The 27,038-nt window shown below is 54.5% G+C and overlaps 10 protein-coding genes across 10 annotated transcripts; 8 read left to right on the forward strand and 2 right to left on the reverse strand.

Moving 5' to 3' along the window:
- Positions 1-869: 869 nt before the first annotated feature.
- ATEG_08050 (uncharacterized protein) lies at positions 870-1,821 on the forward strand (the record flags this gene model as incomplete). Its single annotated transcript, XM_001216671.1, has 2 exons — positions 870-915; positions 956-1,821. 2 exons carry the CDS (start codon positions 870-872, stop codon positions 1,819-1,821), a joined length of 912 nt encoding a protein of 303 aa, XP_001216671.1.
- Positions 1,822-2,453: 632 nt separating this feature from the next.
- Positions 2,454-3,217, forward strand: ATEG_08051 (uncharacterized protein; the record flags this gene model as incomplete). The annotated part of the gene is made up of 3 exons (XM_001216672.1): positions 2,454-2,600; positions 2,657-3,044; positions 3,102-3,217. The coding sequence occupies 3 exons, from the start codon at positions 2,454-2,456 to the stop codon at positions 3,215-3,217; spliced, it is 651 nt and encodes a 216-aa protein (XP_001216672.1).
- Positions 3,218-3,943: 726 nt separating this feature from the next.
- Positions 3,944-4,570, forward strand: ATEG_08052 (retropepsin-like aspartic protease; the record flags this gene model as incomplete). Its single annotated transcript, XM_001216673.1, has 1 exon — positions 3,944-4,570. The coding sequence occupies one exon, from the start codon at positions 3,944-3,946 to the stop codon at positions 4,568-4,570; it is 627 nt and encodes a 208-aa protein (XP_001216673.1).
- Positions 4,571-5,175: 605 nt separating this feature from the next.
- ATEG_08053 (uncharacterized protein) lies at positions 5,176-5,529 on the forward strand (the record flags this gene model as incomplete). Its single annotated transcript, XM_001216674.1, has 1 exon — positions 5,176-5,529. The coding sequence occupies one exon, from the start codon at positions 5,176-5,178 to the stop codon at positions 5,527-5,529; it is 354 nt and encodes a 117-aa protein (XP_001216674.1).
- Positions 5,530-6,555: 1,026 nt separating this feature from the next.
- ATEG_08054 (Mrp/NBP35 family ATP-binding protein) lies at positions 6,556-7,604 on the forward strand (the record flags this gene model as incomplete). The annotated part of the gene is made up of 2 exons (XM_001216675.1): positions 6,556-6,588; positions 6,702-7,604. The coding sequence occupies 2 exons, from the start codon at positions 6,556-6,558 to the stop codon at positions 7,602-7,604; spliced, it is 936 nt and encodes a 311-aa protein (XP_001216675.1).
- Positions 7,605-9,375: 1,771 nt separating this feature from the next.
- On the forward strand, positions 9,376-10,509 carry ATEG_08055 (COG2 family protein; the record flags this gene model as incomplete). The annotated part of the gene is made up of 2 exons (XM_001216676.1): positions 9,376-9,570; positions 9,625-10,509. 2 exons carry the CDS (start codon positions 9,376-9,378, stop codon positions 10,507-10,509), a joined length of 1,080 nt encoding a protein of 359 aa, XP_001216676.1.
- Positions 10,510-11,916: 1,407 nt separating this feature from the next.
- ATEG_08056 (glutamate--tRNA ligase GUS1) lies at positions 11,917-14,178 on the forward strand (the record flags this gene model as incomplete). The annotated part of the gene is made up of 3 exons (XM_001216677.1): positions 11,917-12,180; positions 12,238-12,777; positions 12,832-14,178. 3 exons carry the CDS (start codon positions 11,917-11,919, stop codon positions 14,176-14,178), a joined length of 2,151 nt encoding a protein of 716 aa, XP_001216677.1.
- Positions 14,179-15,457: 1,279 nt separating this feature from the next.
- ATEG_08057 (putative plasma membrane H(+)ATPase) lies at positions 15,458-18,714 on the forward strand (the record flags this gene model as incomplete). Its single annotated transcript, XM_001216678.1, has 4 exons — positions 15,458-15,896; positions 15,963-16,186; positions 16,256-16,954; positions 17,008-18,714. The coding sequence occupies 4 exons, from the start codon at positions 15,458-15,460 to the stop codon at positions 18,712-18,714; spliced, it is 3,069 nt and encodes a 1,022-aa protein (XP_001216678.1).
- Positions 18,715-18,955: 241 nt separating this feature from the next.
- Positions 18,956-20,239, reverse strand: ATEG_08058 (NAD(P)/FAD-dependent oxidoreductase; the record flags this gene model as incomplete). Its single annotated transcript, XM_001216679.1, has 3 exons — positions 18,956-19,092; positions 19,141-19,941; positions 20,014-20,239. 3 exons carry the CDS (start codon positions 20,237-20,239, stop codon positions 18,956-18,958), a joined length of 1,164 nt encoding a protein of 387 aa, XP_001216679.1.
- Positions 20,240-22,218: 1,979 nt separating this feature from the next.
- Positions 22,219-23,558, reverse strand: ATEG_08059 (glycoside hydrolase family 18 protein; the record flags this gene model as incomplete). The annotated part of the gene is made up of 5 exons (XM_001216680.1): positions 22,219-23,053; positions 23,103-23,230; positions 23,279-23,292; positions 23,340-23,402; positions 23,450-23,558. 5 exons carry the CDS (start codon positions 23,556-23,558, stop codon positions 22,219-22,221), a joined length of 1,149 nt encoding a protein of 382 aa, XP_001216680.1.
- Between the last annotated feature and the right edge of the window lie 3,480 nt (positions 23,559-27,038).

Raw genomic sequence — 27,038 nt, forward strand, 5'->3', positions numbered from 1 at the left:
CTTCTTGATCATGGTGAGTTCCTTGACTGATGGCACAGGCGAGGCTAATGTCTCGACAGGTCGCGTTCTCATTCTTCTACGGCTTCTTTCTGCTGTGGTGGTGTCTTTCAGTGGTGGTGGAATGGTTATGTTGGATGATGGAGAAGATTGGATTGAACCGAGGTTTCTATCATGGATAGTCCAGTTTGGGGATAGCAGAACGAATTGAAATTCATTCGTATTGGCTGTTTTATTGACTTCAGTAGCGAATAAACGTCTAGGGACAGCGAGGAAATCGAAGTAGACACCGCCACGGCCTGACCTCGAGAAGGTGCTAGTACGTTCTGGTCTGGTATAATATCTCCGTAGGAAATACCTAATTCATGACCAGCTGTTGGTCAGATCTGCACTAAATACAAAGGGTCTTGAAGATGTTCCGGGTGGCGGTGCATACGTAGTATATACTATGTAATCTGTTGACCTGCGCGCCAGAACGAGGGGAGCTCCAAGACGTCAACGGCTCAAGTTCGAGGCAATACCGGATGAGTATTGGCTGCCGATTGAGCCCACAACAGGGATTTATGAGACCTGGCCAATCTCGTTTCCGGCTGTCGATGTGAGGCGGTGCAGTCGCCTCGTCTTTTGGGTTGATTCGATTGATTCCCCGTTGGGCGTACATTGTATGGAACCACTTGTCTTCAGACGGCGGCAGTTCAGAAGGTACCTGGCCTCCTTTTAACTACTTACGTCTCTTCTCAGCATAAGACCTCTGTTGATAGGGGCCTACCTCTCCCACTCGGTCCATGGGAGCTTCCTAACCCATCCCTTCCCATCCTCTTGTTGTAGCATCTTATATTGGAAGATCCTCGTCTTCCTCCAGACCCCTGATCATGGCAGCCTCAAACAGTTCCGATGAAGGTTTGGGGCCATCCATTCGTATGCCATCACGTATTTCCTGACTGACTGTTCCCCTCAGCGAAATCGCCCATCCCTAACCGTCTACGACCGTCCCGTTTTCGGGTGAAGAGTCTCCTTGGTCGTCCCTGGAGTTGGGTGTGGTCCAAACTGTCCCCCAGTGCATCTCGTCCTAGAAAACCTCCGTCGGTCACCCTCCAACTGGATAGTCATGCCCTGTCGAGACCCTCCCCTCCTGACCGTCTCCGACCCCCATCTCCACGCCCAAGTCTGTCCCATGGCCGGTATTTGATAGCCCCGAGAGTCACCGCCCAAGAATTGGGGATGCTGAATGGGCCTGGGGCCTCATCGAGGACCAGCATAGACCCCTACCCGGTGTTTACCAGCAACGGTGCATCGCCCTCAGACCAAACCACCGCCTCAACGACGCCTTTGCGGCCTTCTTGTCCCGGTAGCCCCAGACGGTCACTGGATGAAGGCGGAACCGCTGTCTCTCGACCGTGGGAAGACGCCCCCAGAGCCAACGATGATGGAAGTAAGGGCGAGAAGTTCCAGCGCAACGTCTATTTCATCGGTGAGGATCTCGGCAAGATACCGATGCGGATGTCCATCGATACACAGTCGCGTTTCAGCGTGATAGCCAGGGACAAGGCCGAGAAACTGGCGTTGGCCATGAAGAAGTGCGAGGAAATGATATGCCCTTTGACCATCGGGTCCCAGAAGAACGAGGCGCCAGTTGAAGGGATGGTTGAGGCCGATTGGCACTTCTTCAACGGGGAGGAAACATACACGACCACTTTTAGAGTCGTCGATATGACGGACTTTGATGTCCTCCTTGGGCGCGATGACATTGCAGAGCTTGGACTTGTGCGGCTCAGCAAGGCTGTTCCCTATCAAGAAGGAGTGGTGCGGCGCCCTGGGCGCTAAAGCCCCTTATTCCTCTCGACTGAGGAGATTGTTGGACACGTCATGCGTCATGATTACATTCTCGTCTGGCACCGCTTTCTATATTGCTTATTTGGGTGGCTACTTGTGCATTGCTTTCCTTTCTGCCTATCCCTCGCTCTTTTGGATACTCTCTTCAGGTGCATTACGATACCCGCTTGCATTCTTGTTACGATGGGGCGGTGGAGGCTTTCTCGATCTACTTCATGGCGCGTTGGAGTACCTAGGAACATACATACGTACATACATGCATGAATTGATACTATTCGCACGGAAATTTCGATCTGTCGCGCTCCCCCGTTGACAACACCGATACTAAACTTCCATAGGGCCCAGGATCTTATACATCCATTACCTACATCAGCCCAAAAAGTCGGCTTGAAAGCTCCTCGCGCTGCAACGTAGTGCAGATTACTGCCCGACTCCTCAGCCGGGTGATGGTGGAAGCGTTTGATTTGGCGACAGAGACAGCCAGCCTCGTCTGACTCTACGGAGAAGCCCAATCCCACCGTCTAATGTATACAACCGGGTAGAGCCTCGTTGGCTTTCGGTATGGCTTGCATGGATTTTGATGAGAGCGTTGCCAATTCGCCGGGCCTGCTCGACGGATGTCCATGGATATGATGGACTACATCGATCACTGCTCCAACAGTCCCTGTGGCTTCTTTCAGCCGCGTGGAAGGGGTATTTATGGAGGCCGAGCGAGCCCCGCAAGCTGGCCAGTCTGTCTGCTCGAGACAAACCCTTTCCGCACCAGAATGGTAAGCCCTCGCCCCGCTTGCACAGGATCGGTCCCTAGCTCTACTGATGCCCCTAGGCGCGAACGGAGCATATCAACTGCTATTGCCGCAACAGGGAAGGGTTCATTACGTTGCTGGGACTGGTCGAGGCGGGCTTCGACGCAAACATCGTCACCAGAACGGGCGCCAATGAGCTAATGTCTTGCGGATACATATTTGATAGCCTGGATGAAGGCAAGCTGATCCGAGCACCGGGCGGAACCATCTATACGGGGACAAGAATAGTCACCGCCGCCATCTACGCGAGTCGAGTAGGGCGCAGGAGCGAGGATGAGAGCTTTTACCTCGTCGACCCGGAGCCTGCACACCTGTTATGCGATCTGGTTCTGGGACAGGATTCCCTTATCAGCAAGAATCTCACTGATAACAGCGCGGCTCCCACCGTCTTCAGACCCAAGACCGATGGTGAGTCCTGGGTGGGTGGCTCCTGGGAAAGTCGAGTATGAGCTAACCGACGAACAGCGGAGAAAAAGAAGCAGCAGGACGAGGACAAGAAGAATGATGAGAAGGTCCGGGCCGAGCAAGAAAAGGTGCGGGAGCAGAAGCGAAGCGAACGAGAGGCGAATCGACGGCGTTGAAGGGATTTCTGATATAGCTAGCTATACAGAGTAGTTCTGCATACTTAGCGGCCGCTTAGGGTTGTGGGTCATAATGACGGGTTCTTAAGGTTCCACTTCCCCTTCATTTCACTGTATGTATACTCCATAGTACGCCGCAGAGCCCTGGACGAACATGCCACATCCAGCCTCGTAAGCCTGACACCACAACCGACATGACAAGTGGCGAGAGGCTTTCTCTCTCGTCCTACCTCATACCTACACATTGCGGTGAGCTGATCATCATCAAACGAGGGGCTAAACAGGTGCCAGTTTGCCCGCTGGCTCACTGCCAATCAAATGTACGCGCCCTGCCTCAGCCTCGTGCGCGCACAAATCTCGCCTCAAATACACATCCTCTTCCTCATTTAGGATGGAATGGACGGAACCGAGTCTCTTCTTCTGAGCTGTCCGATAAGACGGAGATTCTGTGCCCGTAATGCCTTGGAACCCTTCCAGTACGTGTCCATCACCCAATGCCCACCATTGCTGCTGGATCCTCCACCATGGTTTAACCACTACCCCAGACCATACGCCCTTCTCTTCGATGAAGAGCAAGTTATGCGAGCATGGAGAAAACCATGGCGAGCAGCATGATCCAGCAGAATGGGGGAAGCATCAAGTACTTCAACCTCTCCCATGGGGGACGAAGCAGAGGCTGACTGCCCGACTACCACCTAGATCCCACGGGTGAAGCGAAGGGCCCGAATGCTTTTGTTTCCATGTATCAGCAGGAGAAAGCAGCCGGTGGGCTCTCCACCGGGCGCCCCATCAAACCCTCATGTCCATCCCACTGCACCGCCGGGGAACGACGGAGCGTCTCCAGGTTACTATGTAACCGGGGCGCCAATGCAGCGGCTGTGGCACGACGATCCCACGGTGCAGCTGACCGAATCGATCGATTCCATGTTCGCGCAGAGCCCATTGTCACATCAGGTTTACCCTGACCGCGATCTCGCCGACTACGATTTTATCTATGATGTCCTAGTTTATACGGCCAGCGGCGGCAAGATCCGCCGGCGACTCGTTGTTGATTTCCGGACGGATGTTAATATCATGTCTGATGCTGTGTACCGTAGGCTACACATGAAAGCTAGTGCTTACGACGAAACGCAGTCGATCCGGCTGCCCGGGCGCGGCGACGTGAAGCCCCTCGGGACGGTGGTTGTACAGTGGAGTCTTCTTGGAGATAGCAGCGTCTATCACACGCGATTTTACGTCGTGAGGGGCTGGCATATGGACCTGGTGTTGGGGCGGCCCTCAGTAAAGGAGCACCAGCTGTACCGGAAAGATGCTGGGGTAGTTTCTAGGCTCAATACGTCGTATCGACGTTAGCAGCGGGGTTACCGTTTGACGTTAAAAGGGTTTCTTCTCTCTCCTTCTCTTCGTTTCTTTTCATTCCTTTTCTCTTTTTCCTGCTTACTCTGTATCATTTGTCACGAGATTGTGAACTGAGCTAGGTGCCCGTTGCCACAAAAGCACCGAAAAGCCCGTACTCCCGCCCCTGCTATTCGACCAACGGTCTAGGAGAAGGTAGCCTAGCCACGTATCTATCCAACTGATCCGTTGGGCAATACACAACTGACGTTTTAGCTGCATACCATATATCCGTGATGTATGCATCTGTCGGACAGAGATAGATGCAAGTCGACTCTGCTGACACCAGAGATCAGTACCTCGGAGCGGGGGCTTAGACAGCCCAGGATCATGATAATCTTCCGTGTAGTCCAGTATTCGAGTTAATTCCCTAGGGAGCCTCGTGCGCACGATGGCAACAGCTGACGGTCCTAATTTGATGACCACCAGCCTGCAAGGCTGGATACAGGTAGGGCAAAAGGCCCAGATACCTGTATCAACTATCTGCGTTGCGGGGCTAGATATGCAGTGACTTATAGATACGTCTACGAGCTTCCCCTGTCTTCTGGAGGGAAAAGACCGATATGGCCACGACCCCGGCTAAATTAGAAGGCTACGACAAACTCGCAGCACTGCTCTCTTCCGACCCAGGACTTCAGTATTTCCGCCGATTCGCAACTCTGAACACCAAGAACCTGCTCTATTACCAGGCGCAGATTGCGAATCTTGAGGACGATCTCAATAATATTATCGTTGAAGACAAAGCCCTGTGTGATAGATACGAGGGAAAGAAGAACTATCCATTCTCTGTCTTCCACCTAGAGAACTCGCTAAGAGACGATGATGCAAATCAGTGGAAGAAATTCCTGGAGCTCCGGGAGCTGCTTAGCAAATATAGTACGTGTCCTCGTCAGAGTCGTCGCAAGCAAGCGGAATAACCCGAGTTACCAGACGACGCATTGCTCCAACAAGTCCAGCTTCTGCGTCTTCGGGCCCCAGAGCAGGCGGAAGTAGCCGAGTTTAGGGACTGGCTCACGGATAAGGAAGCTGGCGGACAGTTCTTCGTTCTCCAAGCCGAGAAGGACGTTTGGAGTGAAAGGAACCAACATGACCTCATTGCACTGTGTAGAAGACAGGACGGAGCCGATCATTTTACTCGGTGGATCTTCAAACAAATATCATGGTTTCATCGTCTGTGGGGGCATCGTTCTGAGGCATGTATGGACTGACTCCCACAGTCTTGAAGCGCAGTGCTGACCATCTGTAGAAGAGACACGATCCTGAGATGGGCACATGGTCCTACAGTGATCAGAAAATCAAGACCTTCACCTACATCTTCAGCCTTTTCATGTCGGGCCTTTTGCCTGCGTCTTCCATTCTGATCCTGTTCTTCATGAAAGATGCTACCGACAAGATGATTGTCGTTTTTGTCTATAACGTGGTGTTTCCCCTGGTGATCGGGTTTCTCGTAAAGGCCAAACGGGCCGAAATCTTTGCAGCAGCTACTGCGTAAGAGGTCTTTCTTGAACACTGTTGTCAGTATACTAACACTTCTCTCAGGTTTGCAGCTGTCCAGGTCGCCCTGGTTGCCAACTCGGATGGTGGATGTCGCCGTTGACTGTACTTTATTATTATCGCTTAGGAGTATGTGAGATAAATCGCGGTTCGGGTATTTGTCCTTATCTTTTTGTTCCTGGTGAATAGAGAATCATCAAGATGGATGAACAGTATGATCAGTTCAGGGCCCCTTTCAGTATCTACACGTTGAGATAAACTCGATGTACACAATGTAACCAAAGTTTACAAAGTAGACAAAGGAACCGAAAGCCCGGCGCATTAGTAAGATGACGCAGCGAGATCGGCCTTATCATTATCAATCATCCATAATTCTTCATCCTCGCCATCCCACTTCTTCTCGACAATTCCCCTATAGCCTCTACCTAAACCTCTCTTCTCCCAGAGCCATGCCTCTCGACGGAGTCAAGAACATTGTCCTGGTACGTCCACCCCGTCCATCCCATCCCGCAGGAAAAAATTGGAACCCACAACCCCTCCTCTTATCGATAACATGACAAACCCACCCCCAGCTAACATCCACTTACTTGTCCAGGTCCTCTCAGGCAAAGGCGGCGTCGGCAAATCCTCCGTCACGCTACAGCTCGCCCTCGCCCTCACGCTGCAAGGCAAATCCGTCGGCATCCTCGACATCGACCTGACCGGCCCGTCCATCCCGCGCCTCGTCGGCCTCGAAGACGCCAAAATCACCCAGTCCCCCGCCGGCTGGGTGCCGGTCCCCGTTCACAGCGCAACCGACAATGCAACCGGCCCCGCCACCGGCTCCCTGCGCTGCATCTCGCTGGGCTTCCTCCTCCGCGACCGCGGCGACGCCGTCATCTGGCGCGGCCCCAAGAAAACCGCCATGATCCGCCAGTTCCTCTCGGACGTCTCGTGGGGCGAGACCGATTACCTGCTTGTGGATACGCCGCCCGGCACGAGCGACGAGCATATCGCCCTCGCGGAGCAGCTGCTTACCACGGCGACGACGGATGCGGCAGCGGCAGCGGCCGGGGGGAGGCCGCGGCTGGCGGGGGCGGTGCTTGTGACGACGCCACAGGCGATTGCGACGTCGGATGTGCGCAAGGAGGTGAACTTCTGTGTCAAGACGCGGATTCCGACCCTCGGGGTTATTGAGAATATGTCGGGCTATGCGTGTCCGTGCTGCGGGGAGGTGTCGAATATCTTTTCCAGTGGCGGTGGGCGTGCCATGGCGCAGGAGATGGGGATTAAGTTTCTCGGGGTTGTGCCGGTGGATGTCAAGTTTGGTGAGCTCGTCGAGGGCGGGAAGATCCAGGATGGGAGTGACAGTGAGGACGAGGGGGAGACGGCGCGACAGGAGCCAGAGCCTGAGGCGGTGGATGACCGGCCGCTGGTGGAGCGGTATAAGGATTGCTGGTCGTATCCACGGTTCGAGGAGTTTGCGCGCACGTTAATTGCGGATATAGATGGAGCTTAGGCGCATGGTTCTACTCTTACTATCTAGGCTTATGCGGTGATGAATATATATATATACCCATTCATGTTTCGTCAGAGCGGATGGTTGAAATAGAGAGATAGATCGATATATACTGTCATAACATCATGCAACCGGACCAGCACTTCTTGCCTCCCGCTCCAGCATCGCCCGCAAACGCATCTCAGCAGTCTCTTCAGCTCGAGTATCCCCGTCCTGAGTCGCATGCCTCAGCCATCCGAACAGCGCCTGCACATCCGTCAGCACAGATGAATCGGCCCGACATGACGTCCATATATTCTGCGTGCCATCATAGCTTAGATTGTCCGCCCTCGAAGGCAGCGGCAATCGAGACGCAGGGAGAGCCGCCGCGGCGTCCGGACGTCCACCCGCCTGCGCATCGAGCAGCACCTCCGACACAACGGCCGAGGTGGACATCCCCTGGGCGTGGTCGTCCGCGCGTGAGGGTATTTTCTTCCCCAACAACGCCCGGCCCGATGACCGTGGTTTCGACGCAAACTCCCTGGTGGGGGGCGGTGCGAGGCTCGACGAGGGATCCACTGTCTGGTTAAAGGCAACCGATCGGGGCGTGTCGGGCTGTGCCTGGACAGAGGCCGCGTCTCCGCCGGAGAAGGCGAGCATCGACTGATACCCGGCATTGTGGACCGTCCCGCCTGTCTGTCGGACGTGCTCGACGTACCCATACAGCGGGAAAGAGATATACTCCCGTCCATCGGCTACGCTAGTCTCGTCGTCGTATATCACAACATTGTCGGTTCCCTGTCGTTCATGGTCGGAGCTTGCTTCCTCGACGGGCCCGAGTCCGCCTGGGGGAGCGCGGATCTCCCCCAACGGGGCGATGTGACTTCCGTACTCGTTGGCTAAGCTCAGCTTGCTACGACCGCAGATCTCTCCGATCGAGTCCAACGTGGAGCGGATGTTGGGCTCGATCGCGCGGAGGATGTGGTCGATGCTAAAGTCTTGCTCCGACGGAAGTTCCGGCCCTGATCGTCGGGATGAGGATCTGCCGGTTATGATACTGCTGCCGCCACCCACGAACGGGAATGAGCGCCGCAACGGCATCTTGGACGTAGTCTCGGGGGGATCATCGGGGCCGCCCGAGTACGACCTGACAAGGACCGGTTGCGACGCCAGGGTTGATGACCGGCCACTAGAAGAAGGTTGGGTCTGTCGGTTCTTCCACGAGGACAAGGGTTTAGGGGTTCCATTCAGTTGACGCAAGGCCGTAGTACGATGTGCACGAGTGGCTTCATCAAGACTGGTCGACTCATAGCGACCGGGGTGGGCAGAATGTGAGGGACCAGCTGCGTCGGACACGGGCGAAAGATGCGACCATCTCCGACGGGGAAGAGGAGGAGCAGTAGTAGAAGAAGAAGATGCGCCAGCAGCAGACAACCGGTTGGACCTATGATCCATTTCGCTGCAGAAACACACCGGATATGAAATGACCGTGGGGATGAAACACAGCTTCCCTGACCAGAAAGAGGGGACTGCGACTAGACCAACGTCAGACACACCCACACCACTCGGAGTCGCAGCAGCGGCAGATCATCTAATGCTAGCGAGGGATCAAGCGCCTGTCATACGGAGCTGTGGTCGGACACGTATCGACGCCCCAGTGCACCACCGCAGGAGGTGGGGTGGTAATGTCGCTGCATCTGGGTTCACGAGGAAGTCGACGACATGCTGGCATGCATTTTGCTCATGTTGTCTGACTTGAGAGGGCGATGCTGATTGCTGGGGTGTCGGCAAGATGCAGAAGGAGGAAATGCGCTGGCCGAATGGGGGGAAGAAGAAGAAGGCGGCGGAACAAGTTAGTTGGCCTCCGCATCCGCCTGACTCTCTCTCTCTCCTCACTCTCTCCCTCTCTCTGTATGCCACGCTACGCTCGCTCTCTACACCCCACACTCCCAGAGTCAATTCCGGTTCCATCATGAACAAGTTTCGCGTATGGCCCCATTTCCACCCCCGCGTCACCCTCCCGCTTACGCTCGTACCGTAGTTTGGCGACTCCGACGAGTCGGCCTCCGACTTGGACGACGACACCACCGGTCTACCTTTCCCCGAACCGCTCTCGCGCGCGTCATTTCTCTCTCCCGACTTCGATCCGGCCAAGTACCTCTCCTCTCTCACCAACCGACACCAGAGTCTGGAAGATCTCCGACAGGAACTCCGCGAGTTGGACCAATCGCTCAGTCGGGAGCTGCTAGATCTGGTCAACGAGAACTATCAGGACTTCCTGTCTCTCGGGGTTGCACTGCATGGTGGCGAGGAGAAGGTCGAACAGGTCCGAGTCGGATTATTGGCCTTCCAGAGAGACGTGCAAGCCATTCGGGATAAGGTGGAGGCCCGGTACCAGGAAGTCCAGCAACTCATCGAAGAGAAGAAAGGAATCCGACGGAATGCGAACATCGGCCGGGCACTTCTTGATTTCGCTGATCGCGTCGAAGAACTTGAGCGGCGACTGATGATTGGGGGCGACGCATCCAACCATCAAAAGAGCTCTACCGACCAGTTCGACGAGGATTCCGACCCCGGCCTCTTGGATAGCGAGAGCGAGGAGGACAGCGATGACGAAGAACTTCCAAACGGCGCGCATGCTGCCCCGCTAGTGTCTTTAAAACGACTGGAGCACCATATCCAGAAATACGTCTACCTGACCCGGTTATCGTCGCGCATCGGTGACCAACATCCGTTCCTCCTGAACCAACAACCACGGCTGTCGAAGATCCGATCCGCCGTCCTCCTAGACCTGAAGACAGCGCTTGAGCAGGCGAGTCACGCGGGTGAAAAGCGAGATACGAAAACCCTGGCGGTTTTGCGCCTCTACAAGCTGATGGGTGAAGATACCAGTGCGGTCACCGCATTGAAGAACTTGAAATTATAGACTCACTTTCTATCCGGGCCATTTGCCGGGTTGGTTGCATAGCGTCGGCGTTGAGGGTGCTTTGAATTTTAGAGACATATGAAACAATATACCATTATACACAGCGCCTTTCCTAATAAAACATGATTTGTACACCCAGACAGGAAGCTAATTTACAGACCGCTCAAAGACGCAGGATCGGGGGAATTGTCGGATTTGAACTCTCCGTTCAGACTGAAGCCGGGACCGTTGGTCGAGCTCAGCACCTACCATCTCGTCAGCCAACCGTCATATCCATCGTCGAGGGATACCACTCACCACTTCGTAGATCTCCTTGTTGATGCGGTCATTCAAGCCGGCCGCATCCTTCTTGATTTGTTCAATGGTCGCACGCAGATTGTCGCGCAGCTGCTCGGGCGAGAATCCTAATTGACCGATGGGGAGACGGATGACCGCATCACGCTCTCGGTATACCGTACCACCACGCAGCATTTCAACACGAGAGGCAACATCTTCCACCACGGTACCGGTCTTCGCGCTGGGCATCAAACCCCTGGGACCGAGAATCCGGCCCAGTCCCGCCTTGTTCAGAGCATCCAAGCTGTCCGGATGGGCAATGCAGCGGTCGAACTCAATCTTACCGCTCTTCACCGCATCAAACACCTCCTGCTCTCCGACAAGAACTGCGCCAGCCGCGCGAGCCTCCTTCTCGTGTCGCGATCCCGGCGGACAGACCACACAGATTCGCGATTCGGTCTGGACTGAGTGAGGGAATCGCAACATGTTCCGGATGACGGGACCGTCTTTCATCGTCCGGAGTCGCACGTGGACTTCGTATTTCGAGACCGTGGGTTCGCGACCGACTTCGAAAGCGCGGAGATATCTAGAACCGGAAAAAAGACCTGTTAGCCCGGCGTCTTGCAACTCTCTGGAAGCCGCATCAGACAGTACCTCATTGCATCACACAGCGAAAACTGCTCCATATCTTTCAGATCCTTCTGGCGGAACTCTCTGGGACCTTTGCGACCCTTCTTGGGCTTCTCCTTCTTCTTGCCCTTGGCCTGGGGATTGTTCTTGGCTCCGCGAACCTGTTGGAACCCCGACAGCATCGGGGCCATTGTCGACGGACGGAGAGGGGAGCGACATGAGGAGAGGAGACTCCGTGCTGCCGAGGGCAGGAGTTGGCCGAAGGAAGACATGTCGACCGGTGGGGATGAGGTGAGAGGGAGCCCGGGGGAGACCTGATATCCTGGAGGATGGAGCGGATTGAATGTTTTCTGCCCCGAAAGCTGTCGATCGGCCGTTCGGGCGGAAAAACCGACCCGCCGGCGGCATTCCCGATTGAGTCAGACAAATCTATTGCCCCTCCATCCTCCGGTCTTTTTCCCCTCGTTCTCAATTCGAATCCAACTCTCGAATTCGAGCATCATGTCGGACATGCAGCTCGTACTGGCCGCCAAGGCCAACCAGGCCCCTCTTCTTCCCGTTCTTCTCGTCGCAACCTCCATCAACGAGGCCCGTCCGAGCCCCGTCATCTCCATCATCTACGAGGATGCCGCCGTTCTCTCCCAGGGTGACAAGGCCACCGTCCAGTTCACTGGCGTGAGCGGAAAGCCTGTCTATGGAACCGCCAATGCAATCCAGGAGCTTCAGGCCAATTTCCCGTTCCTCAAGGCCAAGGACAGCCAATTGGTACGACTACATGGAGGAGCACGAGATCATCTGAATCATGGCTGACCGCACTTGTAGGAGACCGAGTGGCTTGCTCAGGTTGAGTCCTTCACCACCCTGGACTTTAAAACTCTTGAGCCTCAGCTCCAGCGCCTTAACGCCCACCTTATGCTGCGATCTTTTGTCGTGGGTTATGCGCTCTCCACCGCCGATATTGCCCTCTGGGGTGCCATCCGTGGAAACCGTGTCGCCGTGTCTCCGGCCCGGAAGGGAACCCTCGTCAACCTCACTCGTTGGTTCAACTTTCTGGAGACCCTTTGCCCCTGGGCCACTACTGCCTTGGAGACCTTGAATGCTGCCGCCAAGGAGAAGAAGGAAAAGAAGGGCAAGGAGAGTACCGGTACCGCAAACTACAACATTGACCTCCTCAACACCGACAAGGGTGTCGTGACTCGTTTCCCCCCTGAGCCGTCGGGCTATCTTCACATCGGACATGCCAAGGCTGCCCTTCTCAATGACTACTTTGCCCATGAGAAATACAACGGCACTCTACTGGTGCGCTTTGACGACACCAACCCTACCAAGGAGAAGCAGGAATTCGAGGATGCTATTGTTGAGGTGAGTCCTTGCACATAAGCACAAACTCGTCGATTTATGGCTAATTCTCCACAGGATCTGGCCCTTATGGGCATCAAGCCGGACCGCACCTCCTACACCAGTGACTACTTCGACGAGCTGTACGACTACGGTGTTCGCATTATCAAGGAGGGTAAGGCATATGCCGATGATACCGAAAAGGAAGAGATGGCCCGCCAGAGAATGCATGGAGAACCCAGCAAGAACCGCGACAACAGTGTTGAGGAGAACCTGGCCCATTTCGAGGAGATGAAGAAGGGTACTGAGGAAGGTCTGAGATGGTGCATCCGTGCTAAGATTTCCGTCGACAACCCCAACAAGGCCATGCGTGACCCGGTCATCTACCGCTGCAACCCGACTCCCCACCACCGCACCGGTACCAAGTGGAAGATCTACCCTACCTACGACTTCTGCTGTCCCATCGTGGACTCCATGGAGGGAGTTACTCACGCTCTGAGAACGATCGAGTACCGTGACCGCAACCCTCAGTACGAGTGGTTCCTGGATGCCCTTGATCTTCGCAAGGTCCAGATTTGGGATTTTGCCCGCATGAACTTCATCCGCACTCTGCTTTCCAAGCGCAAGCTCACTAAGCTTGTGGAGACTGGCGCGGTCTGGGGCTGGGACGACCCCCGTTTCCCGACCATTCGGGGTATTCGTCGTCGTGGTATGACTGTTCCGGCTCTGCGCGAGTTTATCCTCAAGCAGGGTCCCAGCAAGAACATCACCAACCTGGACTGGACTCTCATCTGGGCTACGAACAAGAAATACATTGACCCTGTGGCGCCGCGTTTCACTGCGATCTCTAAGGAGAAGATGGTCAAGGCGACGGTCAAGGGCGCCCCGGCCGCTTACACCGAGGAGAAGCCCAAGCACAACAAGAACCCGGCCGTCGGCATGAAGAAGGTTGCCTACAGTGGCTCCCTGCTCTTCGGACAAGATGACGCCAAGTCCTTCAAGCAGGACGAGGAAATCACCCTGATGAACTGGGGCAACGCCATTGTCCGCAAGATCGAGACCGATGCTTCTGGCACGGTGACGGGTCTGGAACTGGAGCTGCACCTGGAGGGTGACTTCAAGAAGACCGAGAAGAAGGTCACCTGGCTCTCTACGGAAGGCCAGGAAATCATCCCCGTGGAACTGGTGGACTTTGACTATCTGCTGAACAAGGACACCTTGACGGAAGATGACAAGCTCGAGGATGTGTTGAACACCCAAACTGAGTTCCGCGAGGAAGCTGTGGCCGACGCCAACGTGGCTGAGCTCAAGGAAGGAGATATTATTCAGTTTGAGCGCAAGGGATACTACCGCGTTGATCGTCCGTATGCGCCCGGCAAGCCTGCGGTGCTGTTCAACATCCCCACAGGTAAGACGGGTAAATAAAGTGGTGACGGCAGAAGGTTTATAGATTCTTCAAAATCTTAGAGATATGATGTAAATGGTCCTTGACGAATGAAAGACAATTTTTCCATGCTCATGAACGTCCTTGGTCTCATGATGAATTCGGAGTTGCATTGACGCAGTCTATACACCGGTGGTGACGGCATCGATAGCTAGACAGATATCAGGTGACTGTCGTGCTCTTGACTTCACCCGGCTGTACCGTGAGACGGATTCGGTAAGCAATGGTATGTTGACAGTTTTCATAGCTCATAGGATGATGAGAAAATGATTGCATAGGAGGTACATCCGCAGAGGTGGTGGACACGTTGAACTGGAAGTACTGTCGATGGTTGTTGATAGTTGATCATACTAAGCCCGATCGGGAAGACCCTCTCGACTTCTAACCACACCTCTCTATCTCTCTTCTCTCAACTTCCCCCATCTCAGCCAACATTAAAGCACTCGGAGGGAATTCTCGGGAGTGAGCACGGCTAGAGAAAAGCCTAATGCATCAACCCATCTGCCACTGGTCTCCACGGACACCCCCGGTCCCAATCATCTTCTCAGCCGGCCACATCCAGCTCTGATCCCTGGAAATCATCATCGCGTCATACGGTCCAGTCAGAGTCAATTCCCTTGTCTCACCCTCTCACCATCCAAGGTCACACAATCCCTGAGGTACATCTTCCCTTGTACCCTCAGGTTCCGGGTCTTCCCTCTGTATGTCGGGACGGTACCTTCGGCTAGACCACCACGGTCTCATACGTCAAGACACATCGAGGAGTCGTCAAATCAACGAGTCATGCCCCTCACTGGTCGTGGCTTCGCCCAGTGCCAGAGCCGATAGCTTTGTGCCCGTCTCCCAAATCTGCGGGGAAGACGTGGGTTGCTATCAGACGAGTGACTAGCCGGAAGCTTCCTGGACTCGACTACGTCAGCATGATAGTCTTCGATGTAGAAGGACTCCCGGGAATGGGAAAACGATCAACCTTGTCCCTTAGCGGCCGCCTTGTAATCTCTACGTCTCGCTGAAGGGGAAAAAAATCAAGATACCCCTCCCATTCCTGCTTCAACCACCATTCTTCCTCGCGGTCCGGACAGGGAGGTCCTCGTTGTTTTCACGGTGTATCCGGTCGTTTCGTTCCTGCTCTCTCTTTTCCTCTATCTTCTAAATTCACTCACTGTTGCCGGTTCTCACTTTAAACGAGCCGTGCAGAGCGCTCCGCCATCGTCCATAGCTGCTCCTGCTGCCCCACGGCAAGTCACAGAGGGTATCAGTATGGCTGAGCAAAGCGGTGCGTCCGGCGACGCCGAGCGCGGCACTGCGCCCTCTCGCGTCTCCGTTTCGGAGGGTCGCTCATCAAGACGGGTGTCCCGCGTTTCCTACAAGGAGGACTACGCCAATCTCGATGAGTACGGCAAGCTCGTCAAGTATGCCTCAACCTTCCGCGAGGCGGGTGGCCAGCGCAGCGAAGAGAACGTCGAGATGAGACGGGTGTGGTATGCGCCCTGGAAGAAGCGCAAGGTCATCGTCAAATCCGATTCCACCGACGGCATTCAGTTCCCGGAGGATTGGCTTCTGACCGACATCCGCCAAGGTCTGCCTAGCTCCGAAGTCCCCGTTCGGCGTCGTCGCGCAGGATGGAACGAGCTGGTGTCGGAGAAGACAAACCCGATCGCTCAAATCTTGGGCTACTTCCGTGGCCCCATTCTCTACGGTAAGTGACTCCGGGTCTCCGGGTGGACCGGAAAGACCCTAAGGGCGTGCATCTGACTCTGAATAGTTATGGAACTGGCTGTTCTGCTTGCTGCGGGTCTGCAGGACTGGATCGATTTCGGTGTCATCATCGGTATCCTGTGCCTGAACGCCGCCGTCGGTTGGTATCAAGAGAAGCAAGCTGCGGATGTCGTCGCTAGTCTCAAGGGTGACATCGCAATGAGAGCAATCGTTATTCGTGACGGCCAGCAACAGGAGATCCTGGCCCGAGAACTGGTGCCGGGTGACGTGGTATGTATTGCTTAAGCTCGGATTCTATTCTGCGTTTTAATGGTTCCGGTATACTGACTCGCTTGGTAGATCATTATTGGTGAGGGTCAGGTTGTGCCTGCTGATTCCCGAGTCATTTGCGACTACAACGATCCCAACGGATGGGAAGAGTTCCAGACCATGCAGGCTCAGGGTGATCTCAGTAGCACTTCGGAATCGGACATCGATGAGCCCGAGGGCGAAGGCAATGACGACGCGGCGGCCGTCGCCGACGAGAAGCAGGAGGAAGCCCAGGAGACCCCGACCCCCGCTCGGAAGCGTGGATATCCCATTTTGGCTTGCGATCATTCGGCCATCACTGGAGAATCTCTCGCTGTCGATCGTTATATGGGTGGAATGATCTACTATACGACCGGATGTAAGCGCGGTAAGGCTTATGCGGTGGTCCAGACCGGCGCAAAGACATCTTTCGTCGGTAAGACGGCCAGCATGGTATTGTCCGCTCGCGGCGCTGGACATTTTGAAATTGTCATGGATAACATCGGTACCTCCCTGCTGATCATCGTCATGGCATGGATTTTGGCTGCTTGGATTGGAGGTTTCTTCCGCCATCTGCCAATTGCCTCGCCTCGTCAGCAGACCCTGCTGCACTACACTTTGGCCCTACTCATTGTCGGTGTTCCTGTCGGTCTCCCCGTGGTCACCACTACCACCATGGCTGTTGGCGCAGCTTATTTGGCAAAGAAGAAGGCCATTGTGCAGAAGCTCACTGCAATTGAGTCGTTGGCGGTATGCGATCTCCCGTCCATAACTCTCAGACACACGTACTAATCGAATGCCAGGGTGTCGATATCCTGTGTTCCGACAAAACGGGTACGCTTACTGCCAATAAGTTGAGCATTCGCGAACCATATGTCGCCGAAGGTGTTGATGTCGATTGGATGTTTGCCGTGGCTGCCCTGGCCTCGTCTCACAATATTGACTCGCTGGATCCTATCGACAAAGTCACTATCCTGACTCTGCGTCAATATCCTAAGGCACGCGAAATTCTCCGTCGAGGATGGAAGACGGAGAAATTCACCCCCTTCGACCCCGTATCTAAGCGTATCGTCACGGTAGCCACTTGTGATGGGATCAGATACACCTGTACCAAGGGTGCACCGAAGGCTGTACTTGCTCTTACGAACTGCTCTAAGGAGACTGCCGACCACTACAAGAAGAAGGCCCAGGAATTTGCTCACCGAGGCTTCCGCTCTCTAGGCGTCGCCGTGAGGAAGGAGGGAGAAGACTGGACCCTCCTTGGTATGCTTCCGATGTTCGACCCGCCTCGCGAAGATACCGCACAGACAATCAACGAAGCACAACAGCTCGGGATCAGCGTTAAAATGCTTACTGGTGATGCAATCGCCATTGCAAAGGAGACCTGCAAGATGTTGGCCTTGGGTACCAAGGTGTATAACTCTGACAAGCTGATTCATGGCGGCCTGAGCGGCGCTATGGCTAGCGATTTGGTCGAAAAGGCAGACGGTTTCGCAGAGGTCTTCCCGGAACATAAATACCAGGTGGTGCAAATGCTCCAGGAACGCGGTCATCTCACCGCAATGACTGGCGATGGTGTCAACGATGCGCCGTCCTTGAAGAAGGCGGACTGTGGTATTGCCGTGGAGGGTGCCACTGAAGCCGCACAATCGGCCTCGGACATTGTCTTCTTGGAACCCGGCTTGTCTACGATTATTGACTCCATCAAGGTGGCACGTCAAATTTTCCACCGCATGAAGGCCTATATTCAGTACCGTATTGCACTTTGCTTGCACCTGGAGATCTACTTGGTGACGTCGATGATCATTATCAATGAGAGCATTCGCGTCGAGCTTATCGTCTTCCTCGCCCTCTTTGCCGATTTGGCAACCGTGGCGGTGGCGTACGACAATGCCTCGTTCGAACTGCGACCTGTGCAATGGCAACTGCCGAAGATCTGGTTCATTTCGGTCCTGCTGGGCATCCTCCTCGCACTGGGCACCTGGGTGGTTCGCGGCTCGATGTTCCTGCCGTCCGGAGGTATCATTCAGAACTGGGGTTCCATCCAGGAAGTCCTGTTCCTCGAAGTCGCGCTTACCGAGAACTGGCTCATTTTCGTCACGCGGGGTGCTGACACCTGGCCGTCCATCCACCTGGTCACCGCCATCCTGGGCGTGGACATCCTGGCCACAATCTTCTGTCTCTTTGGATGGTTCTCCAACGAGACCATGCCCACGAATCCCGCTACCTCCTTTGTGGAGACCACTAACGGCTGGACGGACATCGTCACTGTGGTGCGTGTGTGGGGTTACTCTCTCGGTGTGGAGATCGTCATCGCGCTGGTCTACTTCATGCTCAACAAGTTCAAGTGGCTGGATGACTTGGGCCGGACCAAGCGCGACAAGGGCGACCTCAAGATCGAGAACCTGCTCGGTCACCTGGCTCGTCTGACTGTCGAGTACGAGCAACCCGGCCAGCCCCCTGGTCGCTTCTTCCTGGCTGCCAGCAAGGAGGAAGAGGATGTCGAGTAAATTTGCTCGTGGACTGAATCAGTCTAGGTCCGTCAAGCAGTTCGACCTGCTGGCCGGGATCTTACGGAGGAAGTTGTGTTGGAAGAAGCGACGGGAAAAATTGAAAGCTACTAGCTACAGATGTTGGGAATGAGGATGATTAATATCGATAACGGGCCATAGCTACCTGTTAATTATTAATAGTTTGAGTGGTTTAATTGAATATAGCTGCGTTTGAGACTCCTGCTCCCATCAAGCCGCATCACTGACCCTGAACCTGCTCCCAGAGGGCCTCCAGATCGCGGCCGATGAGTCTCTCTGCCTCCTTCTCCATCGCCCGACGCGACGGCAGGTTGCGCTTGGAGATGGCTGCCGCAGACTCCTCGCGCGCCATTTCCACTACTCTCGTTAGCATCTATAAGTCGAACCAAGATCACTGGCACATACCATGCATGTAGACCGCCGCGCGCTTGCCGCTAAACATGGCATGCGGCACGTTCGTGCTCCCGTCCGAGTTGGCATCGCCAATAGCAAACACACCGGGCAGACTGGTGCGCATGCCCGAGAAGCTCGAGGTATCAATCTTGCCATCGACCATTTGCAGCCCCAGCTCAGCCGGCAGCGTCGACCGCTGCGCAGTAGGGAAATTCGTAATGAACGCGTTACGCACAAGGGTCGACCCATCCGTGAACCGGACCTCGAAGATATCAAACTGCCTCCCCTGGTCATCCTGGTGCTCCTCGCCGTCCTGCAGCCGCCGGAACGACTCGATGGTGCGGTTGTCGATGCGCACATTCCACGCCGCCAGCTGCGCCTGCCAGTCGGGCTTGTCGGCCGTCAGCTGCGCCTCGACCTCAGGCGTCTGCGTGCCGTTCGCCAGCGCCACGATGTCCGTGTTCAGCGTGTGGATCTCCAGCATGCTGCCCACCGCGTCCACCAGGCTGCCCACGATCCCGATCGGCTGGTCACGGTGCTCGTACCCGTCGCACCACGGACACCAGTACGCCCCCTTGCCCCAGATCTCCTCCAGCCCCGGCGTCGCCGGCAGCAGGTCCTGCAGCCCCGTGGCCAGCACCACCTTGCGCGCGCTGTACACCGTGCCGTCGGTGTCCGTTGCTTCGAAGTACGCCGTCGCGTTGTCGTCGGTAAGCGGCGTGATCGACACGATCTTCTTGTCTACGAAGCTCGCCGTGTCATACCGCGAGATCTGCTCGCGCGCGAGCCCGCGGAATTCGGCCGGGGGCGTGCCTGTCTAGGGTGAGTATGCTGTTGGGCGGGCATGCGCCGGGGCCGGGGGCGGGGGCGGCTGAGGTTACTGACCATCATTGCCGATCACGTCGTGCATGTTCCGGGTCGGCGCGTTGCGGTATTCGCCCGAATCGAACATCACCGCCGTGCGCCGCACGCGAGACAGTCCGCTGAGCGCACTCAGACCGGCCGGACCGCCGCCCACAACGATCACGTCGTAGCCGGTGTCCGGGACGGAGGCCGCGAGGGCCACCGTGAGGGACGAAAAGAGTGTGTACAGGAGGGACTTTGGAGCCATGGTGTATCAAGGCCTGGGATGTGGCAGGAGAGAATGAGGCAGGTGGTATGGAGGATTCATCCGTAGTCCCCTTCCTCGCCTTTTATATCTACTCCTAAACGGAGCCAAGCAGGCAAACACTGCCCGAGAATCGATCTCGGCCAGATCGACGCGTCCTTGCAAGAAGGTAGCTCTCATGGGCTGAACACGCAGGCCAAGAGCTCAGCATTACCCACCGCAGCTGTGGTGGTTCTCCGTGGCTGGCTGGCGCGCAGCGAAACCCAGGTGGGATTGTCGTCCTGCATCATATGCCCCACTGGTTCTCGAGAGATGGTCCCGTTCGTATAAGCGGCATGCACGGAGCTGGAGCTGGCCCAATGGCGACTGCAGATGGTGGGATTGCACTGTGCTTCTCGCGGTCTAACTAGCGGGTGTGCCTGCGCAGGATCGGCAGGGCCGAGAGACACGTCTCCTTGCGCTATTGAATGATCGTCGGAGCAGCTGTTGGCTGAATCGAATCAGTTCTGCAGCCAAGCTAGTGTGTGTGTTGTCAATGGAGCTGCATATTTAATAATGATCAGAGTGATTCATGAGACATGCATTTATTAGCACTAACACATTGTATGCTGTTATACAACTAACCACTGTTATACGGGAATATGGATTGCTGATCTGCTAGCAGTTTAATATTCTCCTACTTTTATCAGACAGAGTGTAGAATTGCGCCCAAATCACCGTTTAACAGCTTTCAGCGAATTGCTTGTTCCAGGAGGAAGCTGTTCATTTAAACACCCGATCCATACGTGCATGATAAACGGGGGCTCATTCCAGCCCTTCAACCTACGATATCGGGCCGCATGGCGTCCGCGTCCCTAGCAGATACTGTTCCGTGCGGAGTTATGCGAGTACAGACCGTCCCTACAGACTCCATCACAGCGGTTGTAGTCGCTTTTAAAAAGCTTTGCTATGTATTGCAGCTATGCGGCCTCTCTGGTCTGTCTAGGCTTACTTACCTCGAGCAGCAGCTTGCGAAAAACACAAGGCAGCCTACAAAGTCAGCCCCAATGCCTGCTGGGATGCTAGGCCTGGAGCTCTAGCATATAGTACATCCGTCAGAGCCTTTCTGCGCACCTCTTCCACAGCCTAGGACTATTTGCTGTACTATATGAATGGCGTCCGTGATTTTTGAGATGGGAACATCATCTTGGGCGAGAAAGACACCACACCCACACGCGCACATTCCGGTCTTCGCCGGCGTGTGAATTGAGAGATGGTGCAGAGGCTGCATTAAACAAGGTGTCGTCTAAGTATGGTGTTCCAGGGGCAGTCACGTCCTCGGGAGGGTATGAAGCGATGAATTGGCGGAGCTGAAGGAGATCGTTCTGCTTGATGATGTTTACGAGGCTGATTCTACGCCTTGCGAGCATTTCATGCGGACATCCTGAGGCGACTGAGGCATCTGAGAGAGAAGGATCGCTCTCTGCCATAGTAATTGATTCTCCTTGACCTCTTTTGTGTTGGTTTTCTTAGAGCGTGTCTGTATGTGAGAGGTGGAGTTAGAAGATGTCTGATCAATACCCTCCCTATCTTAGGGCCGGGCACTAACTGACACTGACCAAGCTTCCGCGGGCCAGTGCCAGTAAATTCAACTTGGCATCGGATAGCCGGATCCCAACTGGTGTCCTGGTCCTGTCCTCCTGAGTACAGGGCTGGTTGTCACGCCGACTGGATGCTAAAGAGAATGAGAAGGTAGACCGTGGAAACACCAAATCTTCATAAGCCAGCAGTAGAGCACGTATATACCCTGCATCGGTAACCGATAAATACTCCGAATATAAATATATAACCACCAACTCCTATCGACCAACCGAAGAACCAGAAACAAACGTGAAACAAAAGAACACTGCAACACTTGAAGTGACGAGGCACTCGGAGCTGCTCATAATTGTAGTCTAGACATAGCAATAGCCTCAGGTTGGCACCACAAACAATCGGAGGGATCAGAATCCCCAGATATTCCGCGACATCCCGTACACCTTTCCAAACAGCGCCGAGTGCGCCTGCGAGACGGCCTTGCGCACCGTATCCAAGAACCCCTTGTTGCCGTACGCCTGCGTGACATCCCACATCATGACGCCGCCGAAGCTCTCAAACGTCTTGCAGTACTCGATGACCGGCTCCAGATCCGACGCCGGCACGTAGCCCGTGCTCGCGGCCTTGGTGTTGGCCGGCACGCCGAGGAACACCTTGGCCTTCTTGTTGCTCGACACGGTCTTGGCCCAGTTGTCCCAGGTCTTGAAGTTAAAGCTCTTCTGGTCGTCCTGGCCCTTCTGGAACGAGTTCACGCCGCAGAAGTTGTTGTAGAACTGCACCCACACGGCGTCGATCGACACGTCCCCGGCGAGGATGTCCTTGTCCGCCGCATCCGGGTACGGGCACTGCGGCGCCGCGGTCAGGAAGTACTGCCGCGACGTGTCGGCGTCCATCAGCTCGCGCAGTCGCTGCGCAAACGGCAGCATGTGCGTCGTCCCCGCTTCAAAGTCAAAGTCGAACCCGTCCACCGAGGCGTCGCCGAACGGCCGGTGCACCTCGCCGTCTGCGGAGCCTCTGTGTCTCGTGCTGTTGGTGTATGCGTGCGGCCGGTGGAAGATCTTGTTCTTCAGGATGCCGTGCGAGGATTCCTTGCTGCCGGATGAGGGCCCGAACGTCTTCCAGATGAGCTCGGCGCCGGCTTTGGCGTCCGAGTCGGATTGGAAGCCGCCCTCGCTGTAGGTCGCGCCGCCGATGGACAGGATGATCGTCTTGCCCTTGCTCTGGCAGGTTTTGATGTCCTCGCTGTTGCGGTCAGTTGTGACTCTCCCGGGTATAGTGGGTTGGTGCGTACCCGACTTCGGGGCAGTCCTTGAGGTTGGTGCCCTCGAAGGTCTTGCATTGTTTGCTGGTGGTGGAGAAGTCGTAGTTGGGGGCCCCGCCTTGGCCGTTGATTGTCATCACGAAGGCGAGGACGATGACCTAGGGAGATTAGGTTGCATATACGGTAATGTAAGGAAGACAGCGTACATCGATATTCTCGTCTTGGGTCTGTTAGTATCATATGCAAAGTGTCTTGAAAGATACTCACCATCACAGTAGTAGCTCAGCCTCTGTTGAGCGAGCTCGCCTTGACCGTCAAACGAGTTTTGGCCTAGAGCCGGTTAACATTGACTTTCTCTCTCTTATATAGACACCTACCCCAGTACACAACGACATTGTTGGAAGTAGAAAGGTCGAGTTTGGCATAGGCTCCTCCCAGCGAGACCAGCCCTGCGCTGAGCGCAAGCAGATTCTTCATGAATGGCATAGTGTCAGCGGTGGCAGCGTCACCAAGGATCAACGAACAGAGAGCAGACCACGCCCCGACAGGAGCGGTCGAACAAAACGAATATATACACCACCCCATCGATGAACTCGGAAACGACGCAAATGCCAGGATGACGTTGACCTACCGGTTGACACTCCTCTCCAGACAGCGCAGACGACCGGAAACGAAGCTGAACAGCCAAGCTTTCGAATGATGTCGCAGGTGAGCCTCCCCGTGATGGTCGACAGCTATCCACACATCCGTCATCGTTTGCATTGAAGAGTGCACCTCCCACGCATTCCCCAGCAGCGACCCCTCCAATCGGCAGACAAGATCTGCATCTTTCAATCTTGTTGTGAAGGGATGATCGTTCCCCAGAAAACTCAGCTGCGGCATGCTCGGTCCATGCGAACGGAGGGCACACATTCCGCACCTGCGGTAACCGGCAGTTGACTCGGCGTATGGAATGCTGCCCGCCCTGCTGGACACTCCGCTGGAACCTGTGACAAGGCGGTGGGAGACGATCTACGGACTCGTCTGACTCGACGGAGAATATTCCGAAGCAGCTGGACGGGTGGTCGTGCACATGCGTGCAAGGGCCCGTCTGGTCTTAGGGTATGTCCTGCTTTCGGCGTGTAACCATCCGGTTTACTCTGGTCAACAAACGAAACATGATAGCAATGAAGTTTGCTGTTGCTTCCCTAGGCAGAAATGCGTAGTGATTTTTGGAAATTGTAGTGAAAATGGATTAGTATGGATTCGGTGATTGCATCCCCGACTGTATATTCAATCAACCAAATCATCTAGACAACGATGAGTACATGTCGGCGTGGGTTACTTGAGCCTAGAACTAGAAACAATCAGCGTTATTCATTACGTGTAGACGGAAGTGAATCCTTACAGGAGTTTCGTTTGCTACGACTCTGTGAATGCAGGAGACCTTCCTTCTTTATTCTCATAGGATTCGTCTTCATTACTCTGTTTGCTTAATTGACTAGGTCCTGATTCAATGAATGCTGAAAGAGCGGAGCTCTACATTAACTGCCTAGATGCAATGAATCCCCGTGGCTCGGCCTTATATAAATCCTCTCTGCTTCCCCCAATGTATATCAACCCTTCTCTCTCGACATCTTAAGACCAGGGACGAGCCTCAGTCACAATGCATTCTCTATATACTACTCATGTCTTTTCATGGCACCTTGTTGTCCTTATAATATATCCGATGACTTTTTTGCAAACCCTAGTTGCTTTGCAGCAAAGTCTCCCAGTCTCCTACACAATATTGATCGATTCCTCGCCAATATGAAGTGCTGGCGGTGTCATTCTTTTCCTCGGAACTTGCAATCCCTGCGGCCGCAGGTTTAGGGGAAAGAATAGCAGGCTTCTCCGGTGATCCTTCAAACCAGTGACATTTGTTTTGATTTCCTCTTAAGTCCATGAGGACAGGCACGACAGCCAACGTCTTGAGTCGGTTCACCAAGGGTCTCAGTATCCTCAACAACCTTAAGATCTAGAGCCCGAGCCAGTCGTTCAAGATGCGGACGACACATAATGTGAGTTGAATCTGAGTCATAGAACTAGTTCTGACCGACACATTGTGTTCTTCTAGAACTAGTTCTAAACTACATGTACTAACTAGTTTTAGGAGGACGGCAAACTTATCATTCATCCCGGGGAAGTCTACTGTCGTACTTCAGGATGCGACAACAAGGTTAGTCAACAACTACTTCTCTGCACTTATGGAAGTTCAGCTAAACTAGTTCTACAGATCCGATTTTCCAACCGCAATAATTTGTGCCATCATATTAGCAAGGCACACCCTGAGGCTGAACTAGTTGAGTCGAAGGGAGGCCGGCCTTCAAGACCTGCTGAGGACGCAGCGATCAGTAGGTAACAACTAGTTCTGGCCGCAAAGATTATTTTAAATTAACTAGTTCTCAGGATTCCACCTTAAGGCATAGTTCCAATCGAAGGTTTCAGCCGGAACTAGTAGGGTCCGGTAAAGGACGCTAGATAATCTCTCTTGACACTCGCAGGCTGATGAACGGGGTTTCGCGGGAGCCTTTGTTGCCTCCGGTTGAGGTACAGTAGGGGCAACTTGGGTCTGATTGCTGGGCGATTCCGTTGTAGGTTCTGTGCTAGACTGCCTGTGCTGCACGTTCTCGGGGTCTTCTGATCCTGCAGTCTCCGCGGCCGCAGGTTCAGGGGTCTTTTCAGTCTCCCCCGCTTCGTCTTCTTGCTCAGCCTCGTTCGATTTTCTCATCAGGTCTTGCGTGGTCATTCGTAGTCTCGCAGAGCTTCTGAATGCGGGATCGTCGTTCTTAGCGGTCTTTCTTGTATCTTCGATCCTAAGCTGGACTCGCGGCTAAACCTAAGCTTTTACATTCAGCTCGTGGACGAGGATTTCGTTCGTGGAAGCGACCAACGAATCGAGCAGCCCTGTCGTGCTGGCGCGCCATATGCGACTGGGAACAGTGGCTGATGCCGACTATACGGCAGCATACCTGGTCGAAGCCGACGCCGCGGAGCTAGCCCAAAAAGCTGCCTGGGAGCAAAAACTAGGGCCCTGTGGCCTGTGCAGCGACGCCGCCCATGACTTGTTCTCCTGCCCTGCGAATGCAATGGCAGTCAGGAACAGCCACGGACCGCCACTTGTGGAAGCGACCTTCGAGACATAACACAACACTACCAGGATTGAACGTCAAATGTCCAATCTCAAACTTCAATGGCCCTCTGGTGGTTCGAAAACTCCACCAAAGGACGTCAATGCGCAGCGAAAGACGACTACTGGGAAGAGTACTTTCTTCGCGGAGCTAGTGATGAAATTCCTGAAGATAGAGGACCAGTTCAGATGCACTGCCCAACATGTGCAGCTAAGTCGCTTGACGTGGAAAGCCCGATTCGACAGACTATGCCGACTGGCCACTCGTCTTAGAAACTGGAATCTGGCTCAGAGACTGGAGCTCCAAACGGAGAATACCAAGCTGGACGATTATTGAGCGTACATGATTGGGAAGTCTTGTACTCTTAAGGAGCGCATCCAGAATTGGGCCTATGACTTCGATAAGGATGCCATTTCCCGGATTGAGAAGAACAAGACTCGAAATGATAGCTATGCCACCTACCACGACATGTATTCAGTTGGGCTGCGAAGAAGGCAGCGGCAACTCTTCCTCTTAGTCTCATTCTTCAGTCATCGTCCGCCTTAGTGGAACCCATGAAGCCTTCTATCGAAGCTTATCGGCTAAGTTTCTTCCACGCAAAACCGAGTTGGGAAGAACATGCTCGCTTTATTGGAGAGCTCAAGGTCCCATGGGTATGGGTTGAAGAGCGAATTGACAGTAAATCAATTGCAGTTCCCCCAATTTACGACTGGAGACGGTTCTGGAGATACTTTGGCGTGTTCGGGCTTTCAGCTACATGCACATATGTGTAGACAGGCGTTACCGACCCACTCATAAGCCCGCATCTAGCTATGAA

The sequence above is a fragment of the Aspergillus terreus genome, genomic scaffold (genome assembly GCF_000149615.1).
Source record: "Aspergillus terreus NIH2624 scaffold_12 genomic scaffold, whole genome shotgun sequence".
NCBI classification, from domain to species: domain Eukaryota; kingdom Fungi; phylum Ascomycota; class Eurotiomycetes; order Eurotiales; family Aspergillaceae; genus Aspergillus; species Aspergillus terreus.